At 41.9% G+C, this 24,365-nt stretch overlaps 1 protein-coding gene across 1 annotated transcript in view; it reads left to right on the forward strand.

Moving 5' to 3' along the window:
- The window catches only part of LOC110486134 (corticotropin-releasing factor receptor 1), a 157,424-nt gene that overhangs the window by 34,794 nt on the left and 98,265 nt on the right, over positions 1–24,365 (forward strand). Inside the window, exon 2 of the mRNA XM_036940770.1 lies at positions 22,673–22,760. Within this exon, the coding sequence (XP_036796665.1) occupies positions 22,673–22,760 (88 nt within the window). The remainder of the gene's footprint in view (positions 1–22,672; positions 22,761–24,365) is intronic.

The raw sequence follows: 24,365 nt of genomic DNA on the forward strand, positions 1-24,365 counted from the left end.
GGACTTCTGCTTACATTGGTCCTAAAATTTGATCTGATCTTCATCTAAGTCACAACAACAGACAAACACAATACGCTTAAACTAATAACACACAAACAATTACATGTTTTCATGTCTTTAAACACACCATGTAATTCACAATGCCAGAGTCTCCCGTCTGTCCTGAGCTGCCAGAGTCTCCAGTCTGTCCTGAGCTGCCAGAGCCGTGGGCCTGTCAGGAGCTGCCAGAGATGCCGGTCAGCCAGGAGCTGCCAGAGCCGTCAGTCAGCCAGGAGCTGCCAGAGCCATCAGTCAGCCAGGAGCTGCCAGAGCCGTCCGTCACGCCGGCGCTGCCAGAATCGCCCTTCACTCCGGAGCTGCCGGAGTCTCCCCTCCGTCCGGTGCTGCCGGAATCTCGCGTCCATTCGTGACCCGGGGCTAGAGTCGAGGTCGGCGGCGAGGGTCGCCGTTTTTAAGAGGCCACGGAGGCGGATAAAGAGGCCGAGAAAATCTATGATGAAGTGGGGTCCACGATCCGCGCCAGAGCCGCCACCGCGGACAGACGCCCACCCAGACCCTCCCCTATAGGTTCAGGTTTTGCGGCCGTAGTCCGCACCTTTGGGGGGGGGGGGGGGGGGGGGGTGTACTGTCACGTTCTGACCTTAGTTCCATTGTTTTGTCTTTGTTTTAGTATGGTCAGGGCGTGAGTTGGGGTGGGAAGTCTGTTTTTCTATGTTGTATTTTGCGTTTGGCCTGCTATGGTTCTCAATCAGAGGCAGGTGCCGTTAGTTGTCTCTGATTGAGAATCATACTTAGGTAGCCTTTTCCCACCAGTGTTTCGTGAGTGATTGTTTTCTGTGTCTGTGTGTTCCACATGGAACTGTTTCCTTTTTCCTTTCTGTCTTTCAATTTGTTATTTTGAATTTTTGTGTTCAGTGATTTTGTTCATTAAAAGATGACGAACACGCTGCATATTGGTCCGATCTCTCGTCGAATCCCGTTACACACAGTCAACTTAGTGTATGTAAACTTCTGACCCACTGGAATTGTGATACAGTGAATTATAAGTGAAATAATCTGTATGTAAACAATTGTTGGAAAAATTACTTGTGTCATGTACAAAGTAGATATCCTAACCGACTTGCCAAAACTATAGTTTGTTAACAAGAAATTTGTGGAGTGGTTGAAAAACAAGTTTTAATGACTCCACCCTAAGTGTATGAAAACTGACAACTGTGTTTTGCAGTTTCACAACATAAATGTTTTCAATTTATTAATTCAAGAAAAGTCACACCTTGGGAGTTTTATTGAAGGCTCAGTTGTTAGCTATCTGTCTAGTTTTGCATGGGAACGCAATTCCAGGGCAGAATAAACCCCCAGAGTGTAATCAAAGTCTAAAGAAATATGTGTTTGTCATGCATGTCCTTTATTATAGACATCACAGACTCCACTTATCCCCCTAGCTTTGTCCCCATAGGAGAACCCTTTTTGGTGGTGAAAAATATTGTACCTTGCATTTGTGAAAAGGTTCCACTTGGATCCAAAAATAGTTATTTTCAGAGGGTTCTCCTGTGGCGACTATTGAAGAACCCTTCATGGTTCTAGGCTGTCCTTTTTTTCTAAAAGTCTTTCATATCTACTAGATCTGGGACAGGGCAGGGGCTGAGCGTCAGCTGATTTCTGTTCCTTAGTTCCTTCAACTCAATGACTGACCTTCGACAACCAGGTATGTAGGCTACACCTACTGAGCAATCATTGGCAGTAATGGATCACGATACCAACGAAAGAAGAGATAGCAAGCAGACACTGCAGTCCCTCTCAGTTGCCAATTGTGGTCCCAGTTGTTTGGAAGCATGAAGCGAGATAGAAATCATGTAGGATGGTCCATTAATCACATCTCTCTAGCACCGCTTATAATTCAACCTGTCACTTGGCCCTGATGCATTGATGTGTCAGGCTCATCTGCCATGCTAGCCTAATTGTAGCTAGCATGCATACTGGCGTGTGAAAGAAAAATTACATATTTAACTGATTTGTTGGATATTAATAGTTAGCAAGTAATACTTAACAAATGGGAAGACATTTCTGTCCTTTCTGCTAATGCTGTGTTTCATGGTATCCACTCTAGTTCCCTGCAGCTAATCTGGGCAAATGGTCACTAGAGATGGCTTAAGATGACAAATTAGTTAAAGACTGCATTACATAGACAATAATGTTTTTTAGTAGAGATAGTTAGGAGTAGAACAATCTCTCATTGTCTCAAAATCATCCTTGCATCTTAGAAACTAAGACAGGGTGGGGTTAAGACAACACCCCCATGCAGATAACGACATGATGAACCCAGAGTGACTTATGATGCCCCATGGGAGGGGTGGAACCACGCATGACAAATCATTCTTAGTGTCAGCTATATAAAGAACTCTGCATTTGTGTGAAAGGTTAGGTTACTCAGTCCAACACTCAAGGGTGTGGTTTCGACCAGCCTCATTATCACAATAATTAATCAATAGTGAATGAAGATGATTGTTTGAAGAAATGACAAAGTCTCTCTCAGTATACATGAATTTCCACGACAGGCGGACGAAACTTAAATCTCAATATAATGACATATGCCATTGGAGCTGCTATCCAGCTCTCCCTTAATAGCATATACATCAGTAACAATTAAACTGTGACATTTTGTCACAGGGCAAATATGATCAGATATGATAAGGGTTTGTATGACGTCAGACTTTTTGCTGTCACATGCTCTCTGACAAACATCAAAGCAGTGAGTAAGCTGTTACTACAGGGTAGCTAAGTAAGCTAGCCATGGATGTCTGACCTTCAAGACTAGTAGCCTTTGCCATCACCAAGGGCCTTTTAACAACTACTGTAGCACTTGGCCCTTCTATTTTCATGTCTTATTGAATTTTGAATTGTTTTGGCTAATGACGCAAATAAGGCAAACAACTTTGATTTAGTCTGCTTCTGAGCAGTGAACCATTTGGTAGTAGGGTTCAAACTGGGTCTGGGGACTCAGTTCTGTGTATTACAATTGCAAATATCTTCTAATAGGGAAGTAGTTCTGTTTGTATTGCAAATTTGCTTTCTTTTTAGCTATCAGATGGAGATGGAATACATTCTCAAAGCATGAGGCTTGTGTTGTTTATACACTTTAAATGCCTAAACAAAGGCAGCCTAATTATTCATAGGTTACATTTCTATTGGAAAGAGGCAAAAGCTCCATCTGTAATAGAAAAACTGATTAACACATTTGCTTTGATGTGCCTGACCTCGAACCAGCGGTTTTATAATTACTGTTAGTCCACTGTAGATTTGGATGAGATCAAGGACAAAGACCTACCAAACTACAACAATGGCAACGCCAATACTGCTTTTGACAGTTAAGTTTTGAGCAATGGACATGAGGGAGAAATTTATATATAAATAATAACATGGGGCATCAGATTTGGTTTTGACCTTGATTAAATGATGCAGTATTTGCTCATATAATTTTTGTTACCTTTAATCAGGCTTAAAGTGGTGGAAGCAGTTTAAAGTATTCATAACTCTGGGTCATATAGCACATTAATTAACATCAATATAATTCAATTGAGTCTCCGACAAATTAACTTACAGTGCCACACTAATAAGGTGTCTGTGATACCACTGAAGAAATCGTCGCTCGGGTGCTCCTTGAAGTGGAGGATCACACATGGGCATGCTACAAGTGAACACAACACACATACAACCACGAACACCAATGCAGTATACTGAGATACTAAAAAAACATTAAGAACACCTTCCTAATATTGAATTCTTAATTCTTCGGGCATGGACTCTACAAGGTGTTGAAAGCATTGAATTGGAATGCTGGCCAATGTTGACTCCAATGCTTTCCACAGTTGTGTCAAGTTGGCTAGATGCCTTTTGGGTGGTGGGCTATTCTTTATACACACGGGAAACTGTTGAGCGTAAAAAACCCAGCAGCATTGCAGTTCGTACCACAAACCGGTGCCCCTAGCACCTACTACCATACCCCGGTCAAAGGCACTTAAATATTTTGTCTTGCCCATTCACCCTCTAAATGGCGCACACACACACACACACACACAATCCATGTCTCAATTGCCTCATTGCTAATATAAGCATATTATTAGTAGTATTGGATAGAAAACACTGAAGTTTCTAAAACTGTTTGAATGATGTCTGTGAGTATAACAGAACTCATATGGCAGGCGAAAACCTGAGAAAAATCCAACAAGGAAGTGTGAAGTCTGAGGCTTGTAGTTTTTTAACTCAGCCCCTATTGTAGATACAGTGGGATATTGGTTATGTTGCACCTAAGGCTTCCCCTAGATGTCAACAGTCTTTAGAACTTGGTTTGAGGATTCTGCTGTGAAGGGGGGCCGGATGAGAGAGGAATGAGTCAGGTGTCTGGCAGATTGCCACAGGCTCTGAGGCGCGGTCACGAAAGAGTTAGCTCTCGTTCCATTGCTTTTCTACAGACATAGGCATTCTTCGGTTGGAACATTATTGAAGATTGATGCTATACTTAGTTTGACAAGTTTCTATGGGCTGTAACGGAACTTTTCGTCCAACGTTCGCGGGACCTGAACGCGCTTTTGGATTTGTTTACCAAACGCCCTAACAAAATAAGCTATTTGGACATAAATGATGGACATTATTGAACAAAACAAACATTTATTGTGGAACTGTGATTCCTGGGAGTGCATTCTGATGAAGATCATCAAAGGTAAGTGAATATTTATAATGCTATTAATGACTAATGTTGACTACCCAATATGGCAGATAACTTTTTGGCTGCTTTGTTGTCTGAAAGCAATACTCAGATTATTGCACGGTTTGCTTTTTCCGTAAAATTTTTTTTTAAATCTGACACAGCGGTTGCATTAAGGAGAAGTATATCTCTAATTCCATGTATAGCAGTTGTATTTTCATCAACATTTATAATTAGTATTTCTGTAAATAGATGTGGCTCTCGGCACAATCACTGCATGTTTTAGAACTAAAGAACGTAACGCGCCAATGTAAAATGAGATTTGTTAATATAAATATGCACTTTATCGAACAAAACATACATGTATTGTGTAACATGAAGTCCTATGAGTGTCATCTGATGAAGATCATCAAAGGTTAGTGATTCATTTGACCTCTATTTGTGCTTTTTGTGACTCCTCTCTCTTTGGCTGGAAAAATGGCTGGGTTTTTCTGTGAGTTGGTGGTGACCTAACATAATCGTTTGTGGTGCTTTCGCTGTAAAGCATTTTTGAAATCAGACACTGTGGCTGGATTAACAAGGATGTTATCTTTAAAATGGTGTAAAATACTTGTATGCTTGAGGAATTTTAATTATGAGATTTTTGTTTTGAATTTGGCGCCCTGCACTTTCACTGGCTGTTGGCGAGGTGGGATGCTAACGTCCCACATATCCCAGAGAGGATAAGAGATCATAGATTTCACTCATCAAAGGGGGAGACTCTAGACCCAAACTGTTACAGACCTATATCTATCCTACCCTGCCTTTCAAAGGTCTTTGAAAGCCAAGTTAACAAACAGATCACCGACCATTTCGAATCCCACGGTATCTTCTCCGCTATGCAATCTGATTTCCGAGCTGGTCATAGGTGCACCTCAGCCACTCTCAAGGTCCTAAACGATATCATAACAGCCATCGATAAAAGACAATACTGTGCAGCCGTATTTATCGACCTGGCCAAGGCTTTTGACACTGTCAATCACCACATTCTTATTGGCAGACTCAACAGCCTTGGTTTCTCAGATTACTGCCTCACCTGGTTCACCAACAACTTCTCAGACAGAGTTCAGTGTGTCAAATCGGAGGGCCTGTTGTCCGGACCTCTGGCAGTCTCTATGGGGGTGCCACAGGGTTCAATTCTCGGGCCGACTCTTTTCTCTGTATACATCAATGATGTCACTCTTGCTGCTGGTGTTCTCTGATCCACCTGTGTTAACTAACCTCCAGACGAGATTCAATGCCATACAACTTTCCTTCCGTGGCCTCCAACTGCTTAATGCAAGTGAAACTAAATGTATGCTCTTCAACCGATCGCTGCCCGCACCTGCCCGCCCATCCAGTATCACTACTCTGGACGGATCGGACTTAGAATATGTGAACAACTACAAATACCTAGGTGTCTGGCTAGACTGTAAACTCTCCTTCCAGACTCACATTAAGCATCTCCAATCCTAAATTAAATCTAGAATCGGCGTTCTATTTCGCAACAAAGCATCCTTCACTCATGCTGCCAAACATACCCTCGTAAAACTAACTATCCTACCGGTCCTTGACTTCGGCAATGCCATTTACAGAATAGCCTCCAACACTCTACTCAGCAAATTGGATGCAGTCTATCACAGGGCCATTCGCTTTGTCACCAAAGCCCCATATACTACCCACCACTGCAACTTGTATGCTCTCGTTGGCTGTCCCTCGCTACATATTCGTCGCAAAACCCACTGGCTCCCGGTCATCTATAAGCATTTGCTAGGTAAAGCCCCGCCTTATCTCAGCTCACTGGTCACCATAGCAGCACCCACCCGTAGCACGCGCTCCAGCAGGTATATTTCACTGGTCACCCCCAAAGCCAAATCCTTCCTTGGCCGCCTTTCCTTCCAGTTCTCTGCTGCCAATGACTGGAACGAATTAGAAAAATCACTGAAGCTGGACACTCATATCTCCATCACTAACTTTAAGCATCAGCTGTCAGAGCAGCTCACAGATCATTGCATCTGTAAATAGGCCATTCAACTACCTCATCCCCATATTGTTTTTTTTTCTTTTCTCCTTTGCATCCCAGTATCTCTACTTGCACATGCATCTTCTGCACATCTATCACTCCAGTGTTTAATTGCTAAATTGTACTTACTATGCCACTACGGCCAATTTATTGCCTTGCTTCCGTAATCTTACCTCATTTGCAAACACTGTATATAGATTATTTATTGTTTGCTGAAACCAAACCTCTTAAGCCTTCCTCAAACCTGATGGTTAAGGGGATCATGCTGTCTCAAGGGTTGGGGGTTGTTAGTCAGGGTTAGTGGAAGAACAACAATCCCTGGATATCAGTCTGTCCATTGCAGGGATCATCTGTCACGCCCTGACCTTAGAGCTTTTTATGTCTCTATTTTGGTTTGGTCAGGGTGTGATTTGGGTGGGCATTCTATGTTCCCTTTTCTATGTTTTTGTTCTGGCCAGGTATGCTTCTCAATCAGGAACAGCTGTCTATCGTTGTCTCTGATTGGGAACCATACTTAGATAGCTTTTTTCCCACAGGGTTTTTGTGGGTAGTTAATTTCTGTTTAGTGTTAGCACCTTACAGGACTGTTCTAGTTATTCTCTTGTTTACTTTTGTTTTAGTGTTCAGTTTTAATAAAACAAGCATGAACACTTACCACACTGCGCTTTGCTCCGATGATTCCTCTTCTTCAGACGACGAATACCGTTACATCGTCTCCACTCTATTTGTATCCTCCAACTCTATTTGTTCTGAGAACCAACCCGTCAAAGAGCCAGCCAGGCACTGTATGATAACACTGATGGTTGTTCTTGCTGACTGTAGTCAGCAGCAGCAAACTCATTCTTTCTACATGCTCCAGCCACTGGCTCCATGTCAGTGTCTCTGTGTGCCAGTCAAGCCTCTTGTTACGCAGCCTCTCCAAGATGGAGTTTGGCCAATGGTGGTGGATGGGGATGAGAATTGAGAGCGTGAGGACAGCATTGCCATTTGTAAGGGCCCAGCGTAAATATTGCATGTTGTTGGTGCCTGGTACCTAATTGTTAGACCTGGATTATCAAATTGTACAGCTGGCTGCAGTTGCTTCTCCCGCTGGTGTACTCAGAGAACACCGTGTGTGGCTCAGTCAGTGACCACAGACACACGACGGAAACAGACCCACACATACGTAGGCACGCACGCACACAGACATGCACACACACAGTAATTCTCTCCAATTAACACACACACACACACACATGCATGCTATATCTAATTGAATAGGATTTTATGAGATGCCATTCAACTTGCATGGAAAGGCTCTTGGCAAGGCATGTAGAACCCTGTCTGAAACTTTGGATAGGGTAATAATAGTCAGGGTTGTGCAATGTCAACGCCATTTTATGTAGTGCAATGTCAATACCATGTGCTAATGCCTTTCTGGCATATAAGGAGGACCAATGTGAATCGCACAACAAGGTAGTTGGGATAAACTCATTATTTGTCTCGAATTAAACCAAAAGTCCAAGAAAGTCTCCCCTGAAATCAGTAGAGACATTCTTGGACTCTCGGTTTCATTCGAGACAGAATGCACTTGCCTTCCAGCTTTGTCCCATTGTTTTCCGGATTTACTATCAAAAGTTTCCGGGAAGTCAGAGAGCCGTGAATTATGCTGAGAAGCCTGGGAGAGAGTCATGGGATTCCGTGGTGCAGCGGAGAAGGAGGGATTTCAGGCACTTGACTTCTCTACCCCAGCAGTTGTTCAGGCAGCTTAGAGCTGTGATACTCTGCCAAGACCGAATAACTTTCTTTTTTTCAAAATCTGTATCTGTATTCACTCACTAGAGTGTGTGGTCAGGTAATACATTTGTAGAACCCTGTTTTGAGTGAGACCTTTAATATTTTGTTGGGTTTTGATAAAGCCACAGAGTGATATCATGTTTGCAGACAGTCAGACACTGTAAGGTGATCAGTGGTGGATACAGGAGTGAAGATTGCCTCTCCGGGTGTTCTTTCATGTCCTTATAGGCTGATTAAAAGGCTGTGACCTGGGCATGAACCTGGCTTCAGTCACCACACAGGTGCATTGCTGATTGGTTACGAGTGCCATGCCCTGAGCTGTAAAGGATGCCAGAGCTGAAATCCTACTTTATATTCAAATTAAGATACAATGCGGGTTTTGGTGTGATTCTAACTCTTTCTGTCCAAAGTGTACACTTGTACACTCATCCCACTCATGGAAAACAAGAATGGAAAGAATGGAAAACAACATTGTGTCAGTCACTCTGCCTTGATTGCAGGCCTGCTGCCAGCCAGTGTATCAGATGTAAAGCCAGTTGGGCCAGTGTTATCTGGTGAACTCCATTAGACAGATAGTCAGGTAGTCACCCCGGCACCAATACAATCCACTTTCATTCACAGTCAAAAGGAACTCGATAGAAGATCAAGAGCCATTTCCCTGTTGACCCCTTTCATCTTAGCAATTGCATTTTGACACGTACACTACCATTCAAAAGTTTGGGGTCACTTAAAAATGTCATTGTTTTTGAAAGAAAAACACGTTTTTTGGTTGATTAAAATAACATCAAATTGATCAGAAATATAGTGTAGACATGGTTAATGTTGTAAATGACTTTTATAGCTGGAAACGGCTGATTGTGAATGGAATATCTACATAGGCGTACAGAGGCCCATTATCAGCAACCATCACTCCTGTGTTCCAATGACACGTTGTGTTAGTTAATCCAAGTTTATCATTTTGAAAGGCTAATTGATCATTAGAAAACCCTTTTTGCAATTATGTTTGCACAGCTGAAAACTGTTGTTCTGATTAAAGAAGCAATAAAACTGGCCTTCTTTAGACTAGTTGTCCCTGTCTGGAGCATCAGCATTTGTGGGTTCGATTACAGGCTCAAAATGGCCAGAAACAAAGGACTTTCTTCTGAAACTCGTCAGTCTATTCTTGTTCTGAGAAATGAAGGCTATTCCAAGCTAGAAATTGACAAGAAACTGAAGATCTCATACAATGCTGTGTACTACTCCCTTCACAGAATGGTGCAAACTGGCTCTAACCAGAATAGAAAGAGAAGTGGGAGGCCCCAGTGCACAACTGAGAGGATAAGTACATTAGAGTGTCTAGTTTGAGAAACAGATGCCTCACAAGTCCTCAACTGGCAGCTTCATTAAATAGTACCCGCAAAACACCAGTCTCAACGTCAACAGTGAAGAGGCAGAGTTGCAAAGACAAAGCCATATCTCAGACTGGCCAATAAAAATAAAATATTAAGGTGGGCAAAATAACACAGACACTGGGCAGAGGAAGTCTGCCTAGAAGGCCAGCAGATATTTCCCGCTGTCACGACTTCCGCCGAATTCGGTTCCTCTCCTTGTTCGGGCGATGTTCGGCGGTTGACGTTACCGGTTTTCTAGCCATTGCCGATCCACCTTTCATTTTTCCATTTGTCTTGTTTTCCTACACACCTGGCTTCCATTCCCTCAGTATTAGACGTGTATATAACCCTCTGTTATACCCGCTGTTATGTCTGTGTGTGGAATTGTTTGTTGTTTCGTGTTTGTGCACGCTAGACAGATTTGCGCTGGATTATGTCAACCCATATTGTGTTTAGTGTTCTTAGTGCCGTGTGTTTTGTTCGTCGAAATAAAAGGATCCTTTGGCTACCCAACCTCTGCTCTCCTGCGCCTGACTCCCTTACTGCCAGTTAAGCATACCTAACACCCGCTACATTAGTCATTTACAACATTCACAATGTCTACATCGTATTTCTGATCAATTTGATGTTATTTTAATGGACAAAAAAATAGATTTTCTTTCAAAAACAAGGACATTTCTAAGTGACCCCAAACTTTTGAACGGTAGTGTACATTTCCATTATTGAAGATTATTGTTAATGAATGGTTTCTGAAGCATCAATGCATGTTGTATACTGTACATTGTTAATAAAAGCTTCATTAATACCAAAGTAGTAGTTTGTTTAAAGGGAAACCAATAAGAATAGTTAATCACACGTACTAACTATGTCATGGTTGTCGTAAGAGCGGGACCAAGGCGCAGCGGATATTTAGTTCCACATATTTATTCCAAAGTGAAACTTAAGCCAAAACAACAAATCAAATAAATGAACAACGGAACGTGACTACGTGGTGCACATGCACAAATACAAAATAATATCTCACAAACACAGGTGGGAAAAATAGCTACTTAAATATGATCACCAATTAGAGACAACGATTACCAGATGCCTCTAATTGGGAATCATACAAAACACCAACATAGAAATTATAAACTAGAATACCCCCTAGTCACGCCCTGACCTACTACACCATAGAGAAACAAGGGCTCTCTATTGTCAGGGCGTGACACAGTCAGAATAAGATTATGTTTCAACCCTTCTGGCAACTGCAGAATGGGAGCAGGGCTATGGTGGCCTGTTGTATTACCATGTATTGTTCATTGTTTACAATTTTAGGCTAAGCTGTCAGGGGATTTGCTCATAAAATGAACACTGCTCTGCTGCCAATACAATCGTTCCTACAAAATGTGTTCTGTTGTTCTAGTTCTATTTTCATTGCTTTGTGTAAGTTGATTTTACCCTTCTCTGTTCGATATTCTGTCGACTTAACCTCAGAATTCCCAACTCAGCATTTTCACACTTAAAACAAACCCTCACTCGTTTCACCCCCTGTCTGCAATAAGAAAAATGCAGAAAAGTCAAAGTGATCAGGACAGGACAGGGCACACCCTGTGATTGTGGATAATAGAACGGCCAAATAAAACTCCCCTAAATGAGGATGTGCAACAGGACCGTAACTTAGTCAGGGTCAGTTGAAACCCAAGTTTGCCTGATGATGAATCAAGGAGCAGAATTTTGTATTATTTTTATTGAATATCCAAAACAGACAATATACTTGCAGTGAAACCGCAAGTCATCCAACAGGCTCCTATTCTGAGCGACACACAGAATCATTCAGGGTCAACGCCCTGCTCAAGGGCACGTCGACAGATCTCCCACCAGGCCAAAAATGCAGGGACCCGAACCCTCCAAGACCCTCCCCCACAGTTCCCCAACATCTGTCCCTCAACCATCCGAGACCCCTGCCACAGTCCCCCCCAAGAAAAAAAGAAAAAATACAATGAATTCCATTCCCCACCCCCAAGAACCCCCCCAATGCACCAACAACCAAGAAAATGAACTAATGAGAAAAAAGAAAACAGCAAACAACAATGCAAGAAAAAACAAAACTAAGGACAACTAACAGCAATGCCAAATGAATATGTGTGTGTGCATGTCTGGCACTATTACATGTGCGTGTGCCCGTGTACTGTATGTGTATATTTGAATGAGAGTGTGTGTATATGCATGTGTACAAACACCTGCACGGAATCAGCCTCAGGCAAACCGGCATTAGCTGTAAAAACACTGCCCCTCGGTGTCATTGAAACTTACTTTTTGTTTTATTTTGACTTTATTTTGTACTTTTATCTTTGACCATCATTGCACCATCTCCTGCACAGCAACTCCACTCCCATTTGTCTCTGATTCCACATCCCAACCCTCAGCTTCCCTCAGCCCATCCCACTATCTCTGCTGGCCACCCTCTTCGGAATTCTATGCATATATATATATATATATATATATCGTTCAACGTACAATTTCAATCTATCTAATCGAATAGAATCCACAGATTGCAAGTTGAAGACAAATACTTTTACTAAAAATATTAGTATATTAGTAATTGACTGACCTGGTCTCTCCAGATCTCCTAACAGTAGTATTTCTAGGGTCAATTTTAGAACAATGCTATGCATTTTCAGCCATTCCTGAACCTGAGACCAGAAACAGGCTACCTGAGGGCAATACCAAAATAAATGGTCTATTGATTCGGTATCCTCACAACAAAATCTGCAGAGATTCGATGATTTTATGCCCCAAGTTTTAAACATATTTTTGGTGGCAAGAATTCTACATAATAATTTTAGCTGAGAAGCACAATGTCTTGAATATTGCGTCATTTTATATATCAACTCATACACCCTGTACCATGGAATCGGTACATCAAAAATTGTAGCCAGGTCTGCAATGATTGTTTGAAAATGAGAGATACTTTGAAAAAAGTATCATTTTCAATTAAACGTCAAAAAAAGGCAAAAAGGCCATTTTTAAACAATGGATGAGCTTTTCTTAGTAATCTACTTGAGAACCATTTAGAGTTCAAGTAAAACTTTTGAGAAAGTGAAGCTTTTAGAGAGAGGTTTAGTGCTTTTATATTTAATAATCTCAACCCACCAATTCATAATATTCATTGTATAGATAGACACGCTTTATTTTGTCTGGTTTAGCGTCCCAGATAAAGCAAAATATTTTTTGCTCAAATGATTTGAAAAACGAATCATCAGGCGTAGGCAGCTCCATAAGTAAGTGAGTAAACTGAGATATGACTAAGGAGTTAATCAGGGCAATTTTTCCATAAATAGACAGGTATTTATCTCTCCATGGTTGCAGAATCTTGTCTATTATTACAAGTTTTCAAGAAGCAGAATTGGTACACTCGGTAAAACAGTCCATCACGAGGGAGACAAATATTAGCAATGGTATCTCACACAGACTTTCCAAAGCCTGCGAGAAAGCTCTCCCTGCTACCACATTTGGTTTGTTGGAAGTTGTGGGAACGAAGCCATACAGTAGGTTTCCTGACGGGTAAAACATTTTTTAAATGTTCTGAGAACAGAAGTGAACATTTAGCCTGTTCTGGTTTTTAGGTTGAAGGCAGGTTCTGAGAACAATTTACTCTGGTTCCTTGAACGTTTTTATGGGAGGTTTTATTAAAAAACACTCTTAGAATGGAAATGATAGGTTATTAAATTTTTTTTTTATTGTGACTCGGCATCAGTGAGATTCAAACCTATAATCTTCAGTTCTCTATACATGGAATTAGTCCACTGCGCCACCAGGATGGAGCTAGCACGCCATGTTTTTTACGTATTCAAAACTTTTCAGTTTAGTCTATTCAAACAGACGCCATTTCAAAGGATGCAACCTGAACAGGATAGAGAGAGTTTTGTTGATGCTGAAAACGGAATGCATATTTTTTTAAGTAACATTCTTTGAATGTTCTCTTGTGGTTTTTATGGAAGGTTTTCTTAACGTTCTCGGAAACAATTTGAAAACATTACTTTAAATAGAACTATGAAACCTATAGGTAACGTTATGCTGAAGTACTGAAATTCCCAAAGAAGAACTTTGCTTCTTAATGTTCTTGGAACAATTTGAGAACATTACTTTAAATAAAACCTTGAGGAAACCTGAAGGAACATGATTTCCTAAGTACTGAAATTCCTACAGTAGGACATTGGTTCTTAACATTCTCTGAACTATTTGAGTACATTCACGATTTTACATTCCTTAAACGTTACCAAATTGAAATACAACGTAACAATGTTCTGTTAAAGTAATGAAATACCAAGAAAAAATATATTTTTTGTCAAGTTACTTAAATGTGCAGAGAACGTTCCAAAGCCAAGCAACTATCCTGCACCATTCCCAGAAAGTTGTGGAAAGGTTGTAGCAAAATAACCATAGGACAACCACACTCTCACCATACGTTATGAAACATATGGTTCTCAGAACGTTATGTGCTAACTCAGTAGCTACCTTTAAAAAAAACTTCTCAGCCCGTAGAGTGTGACAGTTATTTTGGTGATAGCTTTACTCATGGTTGGCATATAGGTTCCATTTTCCCATAGAAAACTGCAGTCAGTTTCACTGAAGTGAACCAGAGCGAATCACATGTAGTCAGAGGTGACAACAGCCTCTGCTGGACACAGCACTTTTAGGTCATGAGTTGGACTCCCCCATGCCTACTCCTCTGTTCTGCTCTGTTGAATAACTGACTGAGGGCAGAAGGCTGGCTTCCTGTGTTTTCTTTCCTCTCCTCTCCTCTCCACTCTGCACTGTAGTACTCACTCTGGGCTATGTGTAACTCAGATGTTTGTTGGGGGAGTGTGTGTGTGTGTGTGTGTGTGTGCGCGTGCGTGCGTGCGTGCGTGCATGCATGCGTGCGTGCGTTCGTGCCAGGGTGGAACCAAAAATTATTTTTGTTCTGTTCTGACTAGCAAAATAAAGTTCTGAATCGGTTTTAATCAAAAAAAAGTACAGGTTTATAAAGATCCTTTCTGTTTCTTTTTTAACCTATGAAATCGTCAGTTTTTACATTTAGCTCATTAAATTACTTCACCAATCAGTACGGATAGAGCAGGCAAGCTAGTTGTTTACATGCGTGATGGACAGATAAGTGTAGCCTATGGCGCAAGATGTGACTGAAATGTACTGGGTGGGAAGAACACAGAGAGGGTTGGGGAGGAGGCTTGATGCGCTGTGCATCTTGTTATGACATGCATTCTCTGAATTAGAACCACAGAATTGTACCTAGGAGGAGTGGCTTCTATAGAGGAATTTTAAATCCTTTGAGCTAGTTAGCTAACAAGCTTGAGCTAGCTAGCTAACACGTTTGTGTGTGTAGACTGGCACAAGAATGAAAAGTCTTACCTATTTGTAGTTAATAAATCCAACGTGAAACGTTATAACTTGACCTATAGTAGTATAGTATCCTTAACTAGCTTTGAAAAAGGTAATCCATTCTTCTCTAGCTAATTTAAAATCTCTTTCTCTATTTGCTGAATAAAGCTTGTAATGTTAGTACAGTAGCCTGTGCATTGGAGGGGGAGGGGCAAGTAGCCTAAACATGCACAAACACTGGCAAAGATTTTCAGCTTGCAGGCAGACACCGGAATGTGTTTCTAAGTGACAGAGTGAAGGCTTTGCAAAGGTGCTTTGTTGTGTTTTTTTGTATGGATCACTTTCGTTCCCGGTTCCATTTCTGTTCTTTGGATCACTTTCTGTTCCGGTTCTTGGTTCTGTTCCCTGAACCGATTCTAACCCCTGGTTTGTGCTCAAATTCATGAGTGATATGTGCCTTGAGATCTATTTGCTAGAGGTGCAGCTTGTGAGTGACAGAAGTTTCTTTACCCTTTACTTGCTGCAGCTCAGACATTCTTTCTAATTATGGTTTGAGCGTGATTGACAGATCGTCATTTTCGGATTCAGCAAAAATCCCCTCTGGGATGGGTTCTTCTCAGGCTTTTGACATCACAAGTGGAGATTTCCATTCAACTCCACCCAAATTGAGATGAGAAGAAGTTATTTTTTTCAAAGCCAGCAGATAAGTGTCTCATTCAGAGTTGGCAGGAGACACTGTTGAAATATGAGGGAAAATTGAAAAATCGCAGTATTGAACCTTTAAACTGCCAACTGCACTTTTAAAAGTATACATTTTTAAACACATGCACACTCACTCCTGCCCACTTTGCTTTGGAGAGGAAGAGAGTGATATATGGGAATAATGAGTCAATGACCCCTGGATATATCTGCATGCCAACCTGCCCATGACCCCTGGATACATCTCCATGCCAACCTGCCCATGACCCCTGGATACATCTCCATGCCAACCTGCCCATGACCCCTAGGTATACAGTATATCCGTGCCAACTCAAGGCTTTGGGGAGATTTACTTCACACTGTGCCACAGTGAGGCCTGTTGTAAAAATAGAAAAAAGACCAAATATCTCTCTCTCTCTTACCACCCCAAACTGCAATGTGTTGGGGCTTTGAGCAGAGACTTAATCATGCTTCTGGATCCTTTTCCAATCAGAGGATAAGGAAGGACAATGAATGTATAGGTACTACAACAACTTGGGATATAGGGATAACAAAGACCACAAAGTCTTCATCATTTTGTCACTCTTACTTTTCTTTTTTCTTTTTACCAACCATGCACTTATTCAAATGGTTTATGAAGTGGGCATTGCTTAACACAGAAGTGTTATGCTTGGGAAAGTATTCCTCATGTGTGAAAGATACCTGCTGTGCGTCATCTTCACACCACACGGCTGTGTCTGAATTGGTTGAGTGAATTAAATGAATTGATGTTGTACTGTATTGGCCAGCTGCAGTGATGATGTGTGGTGATTATACGGCATTAGAGTGCATTACTATACAACCACGGCTAAGATGTTGCCAAACATGCCAATTATGTGAATGTCAGTCATAAGAAGAACTTTTCATGAATGTACGCTTGTGTTGCACTATCAAGGCTGACACAATTTTAGTGAAGATAGATTGGTCAAATATGGGTATGCTATTTACAGATGGGCTGTGTACAGTCGTGGCCAAAAGTTTTGAGAATGACACAAATATACATTTTCACAAAGTCTGCTGCCTCAGTTTGTATGATGGCAATTTGCATATACTCCAGAATGTTATGAAGAGTGATCAGATGAATTGCAATTAATTGCAAAGTCCCTATTTGCCATGCAAATGAACTGAATCCCAAAAAAACATTTACACTGCATTTCAGCCCTGCCAGAAAAGGACCAGCTGACATCATGTCAGTGATTCTCTCGTTAACACAGATGTGAGTGTTGACGAGGACAAGGCTGGAGATCACTCTGTCATGCTGATTGAGTTCGAATAACAGACTGGAAGCTTCAAAAGGAGGGTGGTGCTTGGAATCATTGTTCTTCCTCTGTCAATCATGGTTACCTGCAATGAAACATGTGCCGTCATCATTGCTTTGCACAAAAAAGGGCTTCACAGGCAAGGATATTGCTGCCAGTAAGATTGCACCTAAATCAACTATTTATCGGATCATCAAGAACTTCAAGGAGAGCGGTTCAATTGTTGTGAAGAAGGCTTCAGGGTGCCCAAGAAAGTCCAGCAAGTGCCAGGACCGTCTCCTAAAGTTGATTCAGCTGCAGGATTGGGGCACCACCAGTACAGAGCTTGCACAGGAATGGCAGCAGGCAGGTGTGAGTGCATCTGCATGAACAGTGAGGCGAAGGAGGATGGCCTGGTGTCAAAGAAGCCACTTCTCTCCAGGAAAAACATCAGGGGCAGACTGATATTCTGCAAAAGGTACAGGGATTGGACTGCTGAGGACTGGGGAAAAGTCATTTTCTCTAATAAATCCCCTTTCCGATTGTTTGGGGCATCCGGAAAAAGCATGTCTGGAGAAGACAAGGTGAGCGCTACCATCAGTAAAGCATTCTGAGACCATTCATGTGTGGGTTTGCTTCTCAGCCAAGGGAGTGGGCTCACTCACAATTTTGCCTAAGAACACAGCCATGAATTAAGAATGGTACCAACACATCCTCCGAGAGCAACTTCTCTCAATCATCCAGGAACGGTCTGGTGACAAACAATGCCTTTTCCAGCATAATGGAGCCACTTGCCATGAGGAAAAAGTGATAACTAAGTGGCTCGGGGATCAAAACATCAATATTTTGGGTCCATGGCCAGGAAACTCCCCAGACCTTAATGCCATTGAGATCTTGTGGTCAATCCTCAAGAGGCGGGTGGACAAACAAAAACCTACAAATTCTGACAAACTCCAAGCATTGATTATGCAAGAATGGGCTGCCAGAAGTTAATTGACAGCATGCCAGGGCGGATTGCAGAGGTCTTGAAAAAGAAGGGTCAACACTGCAAATATTGACTCGTTGCATCAACTTCATGTAATTGTCAATAAAAGCTTTTGACACTTGTGAAATGCTTCAGTGTTTCAAAGTAACATCTGACAAAAATATCTAAAGACACTGAAGCAGCAAACTTTGTGAAAATTTATATTTGTGTCATTCTCAAAACTTTTGTCCACGACTGTACAGGTACAGTGATCGGTAAGCTGCTCTGACAGCTGATGCTTAAAGTTAGAGAGGGAGATACAAGACTCCAGCTTCAGTGATTGTTCCAGTCATTGGCAGCAGAGAACTAGAAGGAAAGGCGGCTAAAGGTGGTGTTGGCTTTGGGGATGACCAGTGAAGTATACCTGCTGGAGCGCGTGCTACGGGTGGGTGTTGGTATGGTGACCAGTGAGATGTGATAAGACGGGGCTTTACCTAGCCAAGACTTATAGATGACCTGGAGCCAGTGGGTTTGGCAACAAATATGTAGCGAGGGCCAGCCAACGAGAGCATACAAGTCGCAGTGGTGGGTAGTATATGGGGCTTTGGTGACAAAACGGATGGCACTGTGATAGACTACATCTAATTTGCTGAGTAGACTGTTGGAGGCTAGGATCGGTAGGATAGTCAGTTTTATGAGGGTATGTTTGGCAACATGAGTGAAGGAGGCTTTGTTGCAAAATAGGAAGCCGATTCTAGATTTAATTTTGGATTGGAGATGCTTAATGTGAGTCTGGAAGGAGAGTTCACAGTCTAACCAGACACCTAGGTATTTGTAGTTGTCCACATATTCTAATTCAGAACGTCCAGAGTACTGATGCTAGTCTGGCAGGCGGGTGCGGGAAGCAATTGGTTGAAGAGCATGCATTTAGTTTTACTAGTATTTAAAAGCAGTTGGAGGCCATGGAAGGAGTGTTGTATGGCATTGCAGCTCGTTACAGCTAACGCTGTGTCCAAAGAAGGGTCAGATGTATATACAGAACTGTGTCGTCTGCTTCCAAAACTTCCAAAATAAAGGAATCATAAAGTGTCTTAATGGAATGGTGGGCCACCACAAGCCATAACAGCTTCACTGCACCTTGACAAGTGTCTGGAACTCTAGTGAAGGGATGCGTCACCATTCTTCCATGGGAAATTCCCATCATTTGGTGTTTTGTTGACGGTGGTGGAAAATGCTGTCTCAGGCGCTGCTCCAGAAACTCAAGTGTTTAATTGCATTGAGATCTGGTAACAGAGAAGACCATGGCATATGGTTTACATCATTTTCATGCTCATCAAGACCATTCATTCAAACCATTGACTTCCTATTGTGTTCCCATAGCCATGGTAGCCAAAATAATGGCCTGCCCAGCATGTTTATACATAATGGCATGTTAATTGCTTAGTTAACTCAGGAACCACACCTGTGTGGAAGAACCTACTTTCAATCAAATCAAATAAATGTTATTTGTCACGTGCCGAATACAACAGGTGTCAATCTTACAGTGAAGTGCTTACAAGCCCTTAACCAACAATGCAGTTAAGAAAAATATTTTTTAAGAAAGTATTTACTAAAATAAACAAAAGACAAAGAAAATGTGCAAATAGTCCGGGTAGCCATTTGATTACCTGTTCAGGAGTCATATGGCTTGGGGGTAGAAGCTGAAGCCTTTTGGACCTAGACTTGGCACCGCTTGCCGTGCGGCAGCAGAGAGAACAGTCTATGACTAGGGTGGCTGGAGACTTTGGCCATTTTTAGGGCCTTCTCTGACACCGCCTGGTATAGAGGTCCTGGATGGCAGGAAGCTTGGCCCCAGTGATGTACTGCGCTGTACCCACAACCCTCTGTAGTGCCTTGCGGTCAGAGGCCGAGCAGTTGCCATACCAGGGTGGGATGCAACCAGTCAGGATGCTCTTGATGGTGCAGTTTTATAACTTTTTGAGGATCTGAGAACCCATACCAAATATTTTCAGTCTCCCGAGGGGGAATAGGTTTTGTCATGCCCTCTTCACGACTGTCTTGGTGTGTTTGGACAATGACAGTTCGTTGGTGATGTGGACACCAAGGAACATGAAGCTTTCAACCTGCTCCACTTAAGCCCCATTGCTGAGAATGGTGTCGTGCTCAGTCCTCCTTTTCCTGTACGTTGAGGGAAATGTTGTAATCTCTGAGAACACACTGCCAGTTCTCTGACCTCCTCCCTATAGGCTGTCTCATCATTGTTGTTGATCAGGCCCACCACTGTTGTACCGTCGGCAAACTTAATGATGGTGTTGGAGTCGTGCTTGGCCATGCAATCATTGGTGAAGAGGAAGTACAGGAGGTGAAGAGGGAGTACCGGATGGGATTAAACACGCACCACTGAGGGGCCCCTGTGTTGAGGATGGAGGACTCTGGTGGTCTGCTTGAAACATGTTGGTATATCAGACTCGGTCAGGGACAGGTTGAAAATGTCAGTGAAGTGACTTGCCAGTTGGTCAGCGCATGCTCAGCGTAAATGTCCTGGTAAGCCGTCACTGGTATAACCTGCTTTAGTTTTTGCTTGTAAGCAGGAATCAGGAGGATAGAGTTATGGTCAGATTTGCCAAATGGAGGACGAGGGAGAACTCCCTGTGTCTCTTGGTAAATAGTTTGGTCTACAGCTTATCATGAGGTACTCTATCTCAGGCGATCAAAACCTCGAGACTTCCTTAATATTCGATTTTGTGCGGCAGCTGTTATTTACAAATAGACACAGACCCACCCCTTGTCTCACCGAAGCAGGTGTTCTATTTTGCCGATGCACCGAAAACCCAGCCAACTGTATGTTATCCATGTAGTCGTTCAGCCACAACTCGGTGAAACATTTCTTTTTTCTCTTGTCTCTTAGTAGTTTGGTCTATTTGGTCTGTTTGGTCTATTTTGCCGATGCACCGAAAACCCAGCCAACTGTATGTTATGTCCATGTAGTTGTTCAGCCACGACCCGGTGAAACATTTTATTTTTATTTTTTTTTATTTAACCAGGCAAGTCAGTTAAGAACAAATTCTTATTTTCAATGACGGCCTAGGAACAGTGGCTGCCTTAACTGCAGAACGACAGATTTGTACCTTGTCAGCTCGGGGGTTTGAACTTGCAACCTTCCGGTTACTAGTCCAACGCTCTAACCACTAGGCTACCCTGCCGCCCCAAACATAAGATATTATAGTTTTTAATGTCCTGTTAGTAGGATAGTATGATCCATTTTATTATCCAATGATTGCACGTTGGCTAATAGGACGGATGGAAGATGCGGATTACTTACACACTGATGGCTCCTTACAAGGCACCCCGACCTACATCTCCAATATCTCCCTCTCTTCTTCGTGCGAATGACTAGGATTTAGGCCATGTCGGGGTCTGATGTAAATCCTTCGCGTCCAGCTCGTTAAGAAATAATCTTTGTCTAGTACGAGTTGAGTAATTGCTGTCCTGATATCCAGAAGCTCTTTTCAGTCATAAGAGACGTAGGCAGAAACATTATGTACAAAATAAGTTACAAATAACGTGAAAAAACACACACAATAGCACAATTGGTAAGGAGCCCTTTAAACAGCAGCCATCTCCTGCGGTACCATCTCAGATATACAATACACTTTGTATCCCTCGTTTTCGCGTGTTTCCATTATTTTGGCAGCTACCTGTATATGTGATTGTATACAAATGTAAGCAAGGTTTAAAATTGTGTTTTAGTCAAATATGTTTGGGCTTCTTACGGACAATTTGCAGTCTACAAATGATTTGTAATTATCTTCTGGCCCCCTGACCATTCGCTCAAGAACAAATTGGCCTGCAGCAGAATCTAGTTGATGACTCCTGGCCTATAGGGATATTTATGTGTCTACTGCATATGTTTCCCTAGGTATGTAAATAGCCAGGGTATTCAGAAGGGAAAGGGTGGAATACATGGGAATATATTCTTTATAGCCTACATGACATAATGTGCATTAATGTTTGTACTTCAGGTTCAATGGAACCAGTCCTGAAAGTTATAACTACGTTGGTTGTTCATTATACTGTACATCAGGGAATAGTGTATATAAATAACATGTAAAATATGTGCATAAAACCAACATATACAATTAATGCAGTATTTTATGATGCTGAGACTGGGAGTATGTCTGATTAGTCAATTCATTTGATAAATTAACATCATTTTTTAAATCAGTGAACAGCATAGAAGGGCACTATTGGGAACTTGGGGATATTGTCAGCCTTTTTGTGTGGGAGGTAGGCTGACTGATGCTAGACTCTAGATACAGTGTCTGCCTATGTTTCCCTCGTCTCAAGTCGACAGTGAAATTCACATCAGTATTAAACTTATGTCATCTGTCTTTCACATAACAATTGGTTTTACCCCAGTTCCAGAAATAGACTGACTAGACTTGTTTTCTCTTTATTTATTTATCTTTTCCTGTTCAGGTGTTGACCATCTGGGCTGTGGTGATTTCCGGGACAACGGCTGACCTGACCTGCGATACACTGCTACTGCTGTCCACCAATCTCACTGGTGAGGCCCTCCTCCAATCGTATAAGGACAGTTTTATTTGTGGGCAGGAAATATGGTGGAGGAACATTTTTGATGGTCTATCATGTTAAATAGGGAGTTTAATCATTCTGAGTTCTTCCCATCACGGAATAGGCACTGGTGGAATACTGTACATAGGCAACAACAGTAATTATTTGTCAGTCCACAGCATCAGTGGGAAACAGGAATGCAATTGGTCAAGAATGTGTTCCCAATCGAAGTCCATGTGCACTCTATAGTCCCAATCACCTATGATGACACAAAGCTTTCAAATATATATATTTTTGGAATGGGGGGGCTGAACACACTGATTCTGCATGTGTTTTTCTGCTTCTCATTGAGAAAAATAAGATAAGGTATGGTTTGAGGTGGATGTGTTATGTTCACTATATTGTACCTTGGTAGTTATTGTTGTTTGTCCTTATTGAGTCATGGTAGCAAAACAATTCCCTCAGTGTAGTCTGAATTAATTAAGATAAATCAAGAAATATGTAAGTAACTTAAAAGTTTTGGAGAAGAGGTCTTAGTCGCGCGCTGTCTGGTGCAGTATTTGGGGCGGCAGGGTAGCCTAGCGGTTAGAGCGTTGGACTAGTAACCGGAAGGTTGCAAGTTCAAACCCCCTGAGCTGACAAGGTAAAAATCTGTTGTTCTGCCCCTGAACAGGGGCAGGAACATTGTTCCTAGGCCGTCATTGAAAATAAGAATTTGTTCTTAACTGACTTGCCTGGTTAAATAAAGTTAAAAAAAAAATAAAAATCTCAAGTAGTGTTTTTTTTCATGGAAACTAGAAGTGCACTGCAGTACGCTGCTACTACGCTCGAGACTGATGATTTCTGAGAACATGAAAACAACTTCAGGAAGCTGTTGAACTATCGTGAAAAAAAGCACAAGCAACAGTACACACTGTTTACCAGTGCATAAAATCAGTAGCTAATTCCGTCTCTGTGGTTGTCTATAAAGCCAGCTAGTAGCTAGAAGGCACTTTGAGCAGGTAGGCAAAGTTAGCAAAATCAGCTTATCAAGCAAAAGCTTATCAAGTCACTGGCGAGTGTCAAAGTGCTTTGGTGTCTTTTAGTTTTTACAACTTTCTCACTATCTATTACCAGAGTGTGTGTCTTTCTGGCAGTGTTTCATAGGGAATCATGTTACTAAACATGTTGCGGTGGGACACAAGGTGCTCGCTAATGGGTTCTGAATTTTTGAATATTGAATCATGGCAGTTGGGATGCATGTGCGCATTGTCTCCATTTGTAATTTTGCCCAAAACAGTGGTAGACTCGAGTGATTACTATCAAACACATCAGCAAGTTTCCACACAATAAGTTTAGGGGCCAAGTGGTCTTTCAACATAACATTGGTGATGTGTTGTCTTATGTAAACAAGTCCCAGGCACTCTGTAATGTGGGCAGATCTGTCACTGTCTGTGGGTTCTATCAAATGATTAGATTGAGCGCAATCAGCATAGCTGTTTCTCCGTGCATGACAATTCTCCGTAGGCGTTACCATCCGTGTGAATGGGCAAGTAGGCATGATCGTAATCAAAACCCAACCCTCAAATATCTAATAGATCTAGGAACGAAACAGCTT

The sequence above is a fragment of the Oncorhynchus mykiss genome, chromosome 13 (genome assembly GCF_013265735.2).
Source record: "Oncorhynchus mykiss isolate Arlee chromosome 13, USDA_OmykA_1.1, whole genome shotgun sequence".
Classification (NCBI taxonomy): domain Eukaryota; kingdom Metazoa; phylum Chordata; class Actinopteri; order Salmoniformes; family Salmonidae; genus Oncorhynchus; species Oncorhynchus mykiss.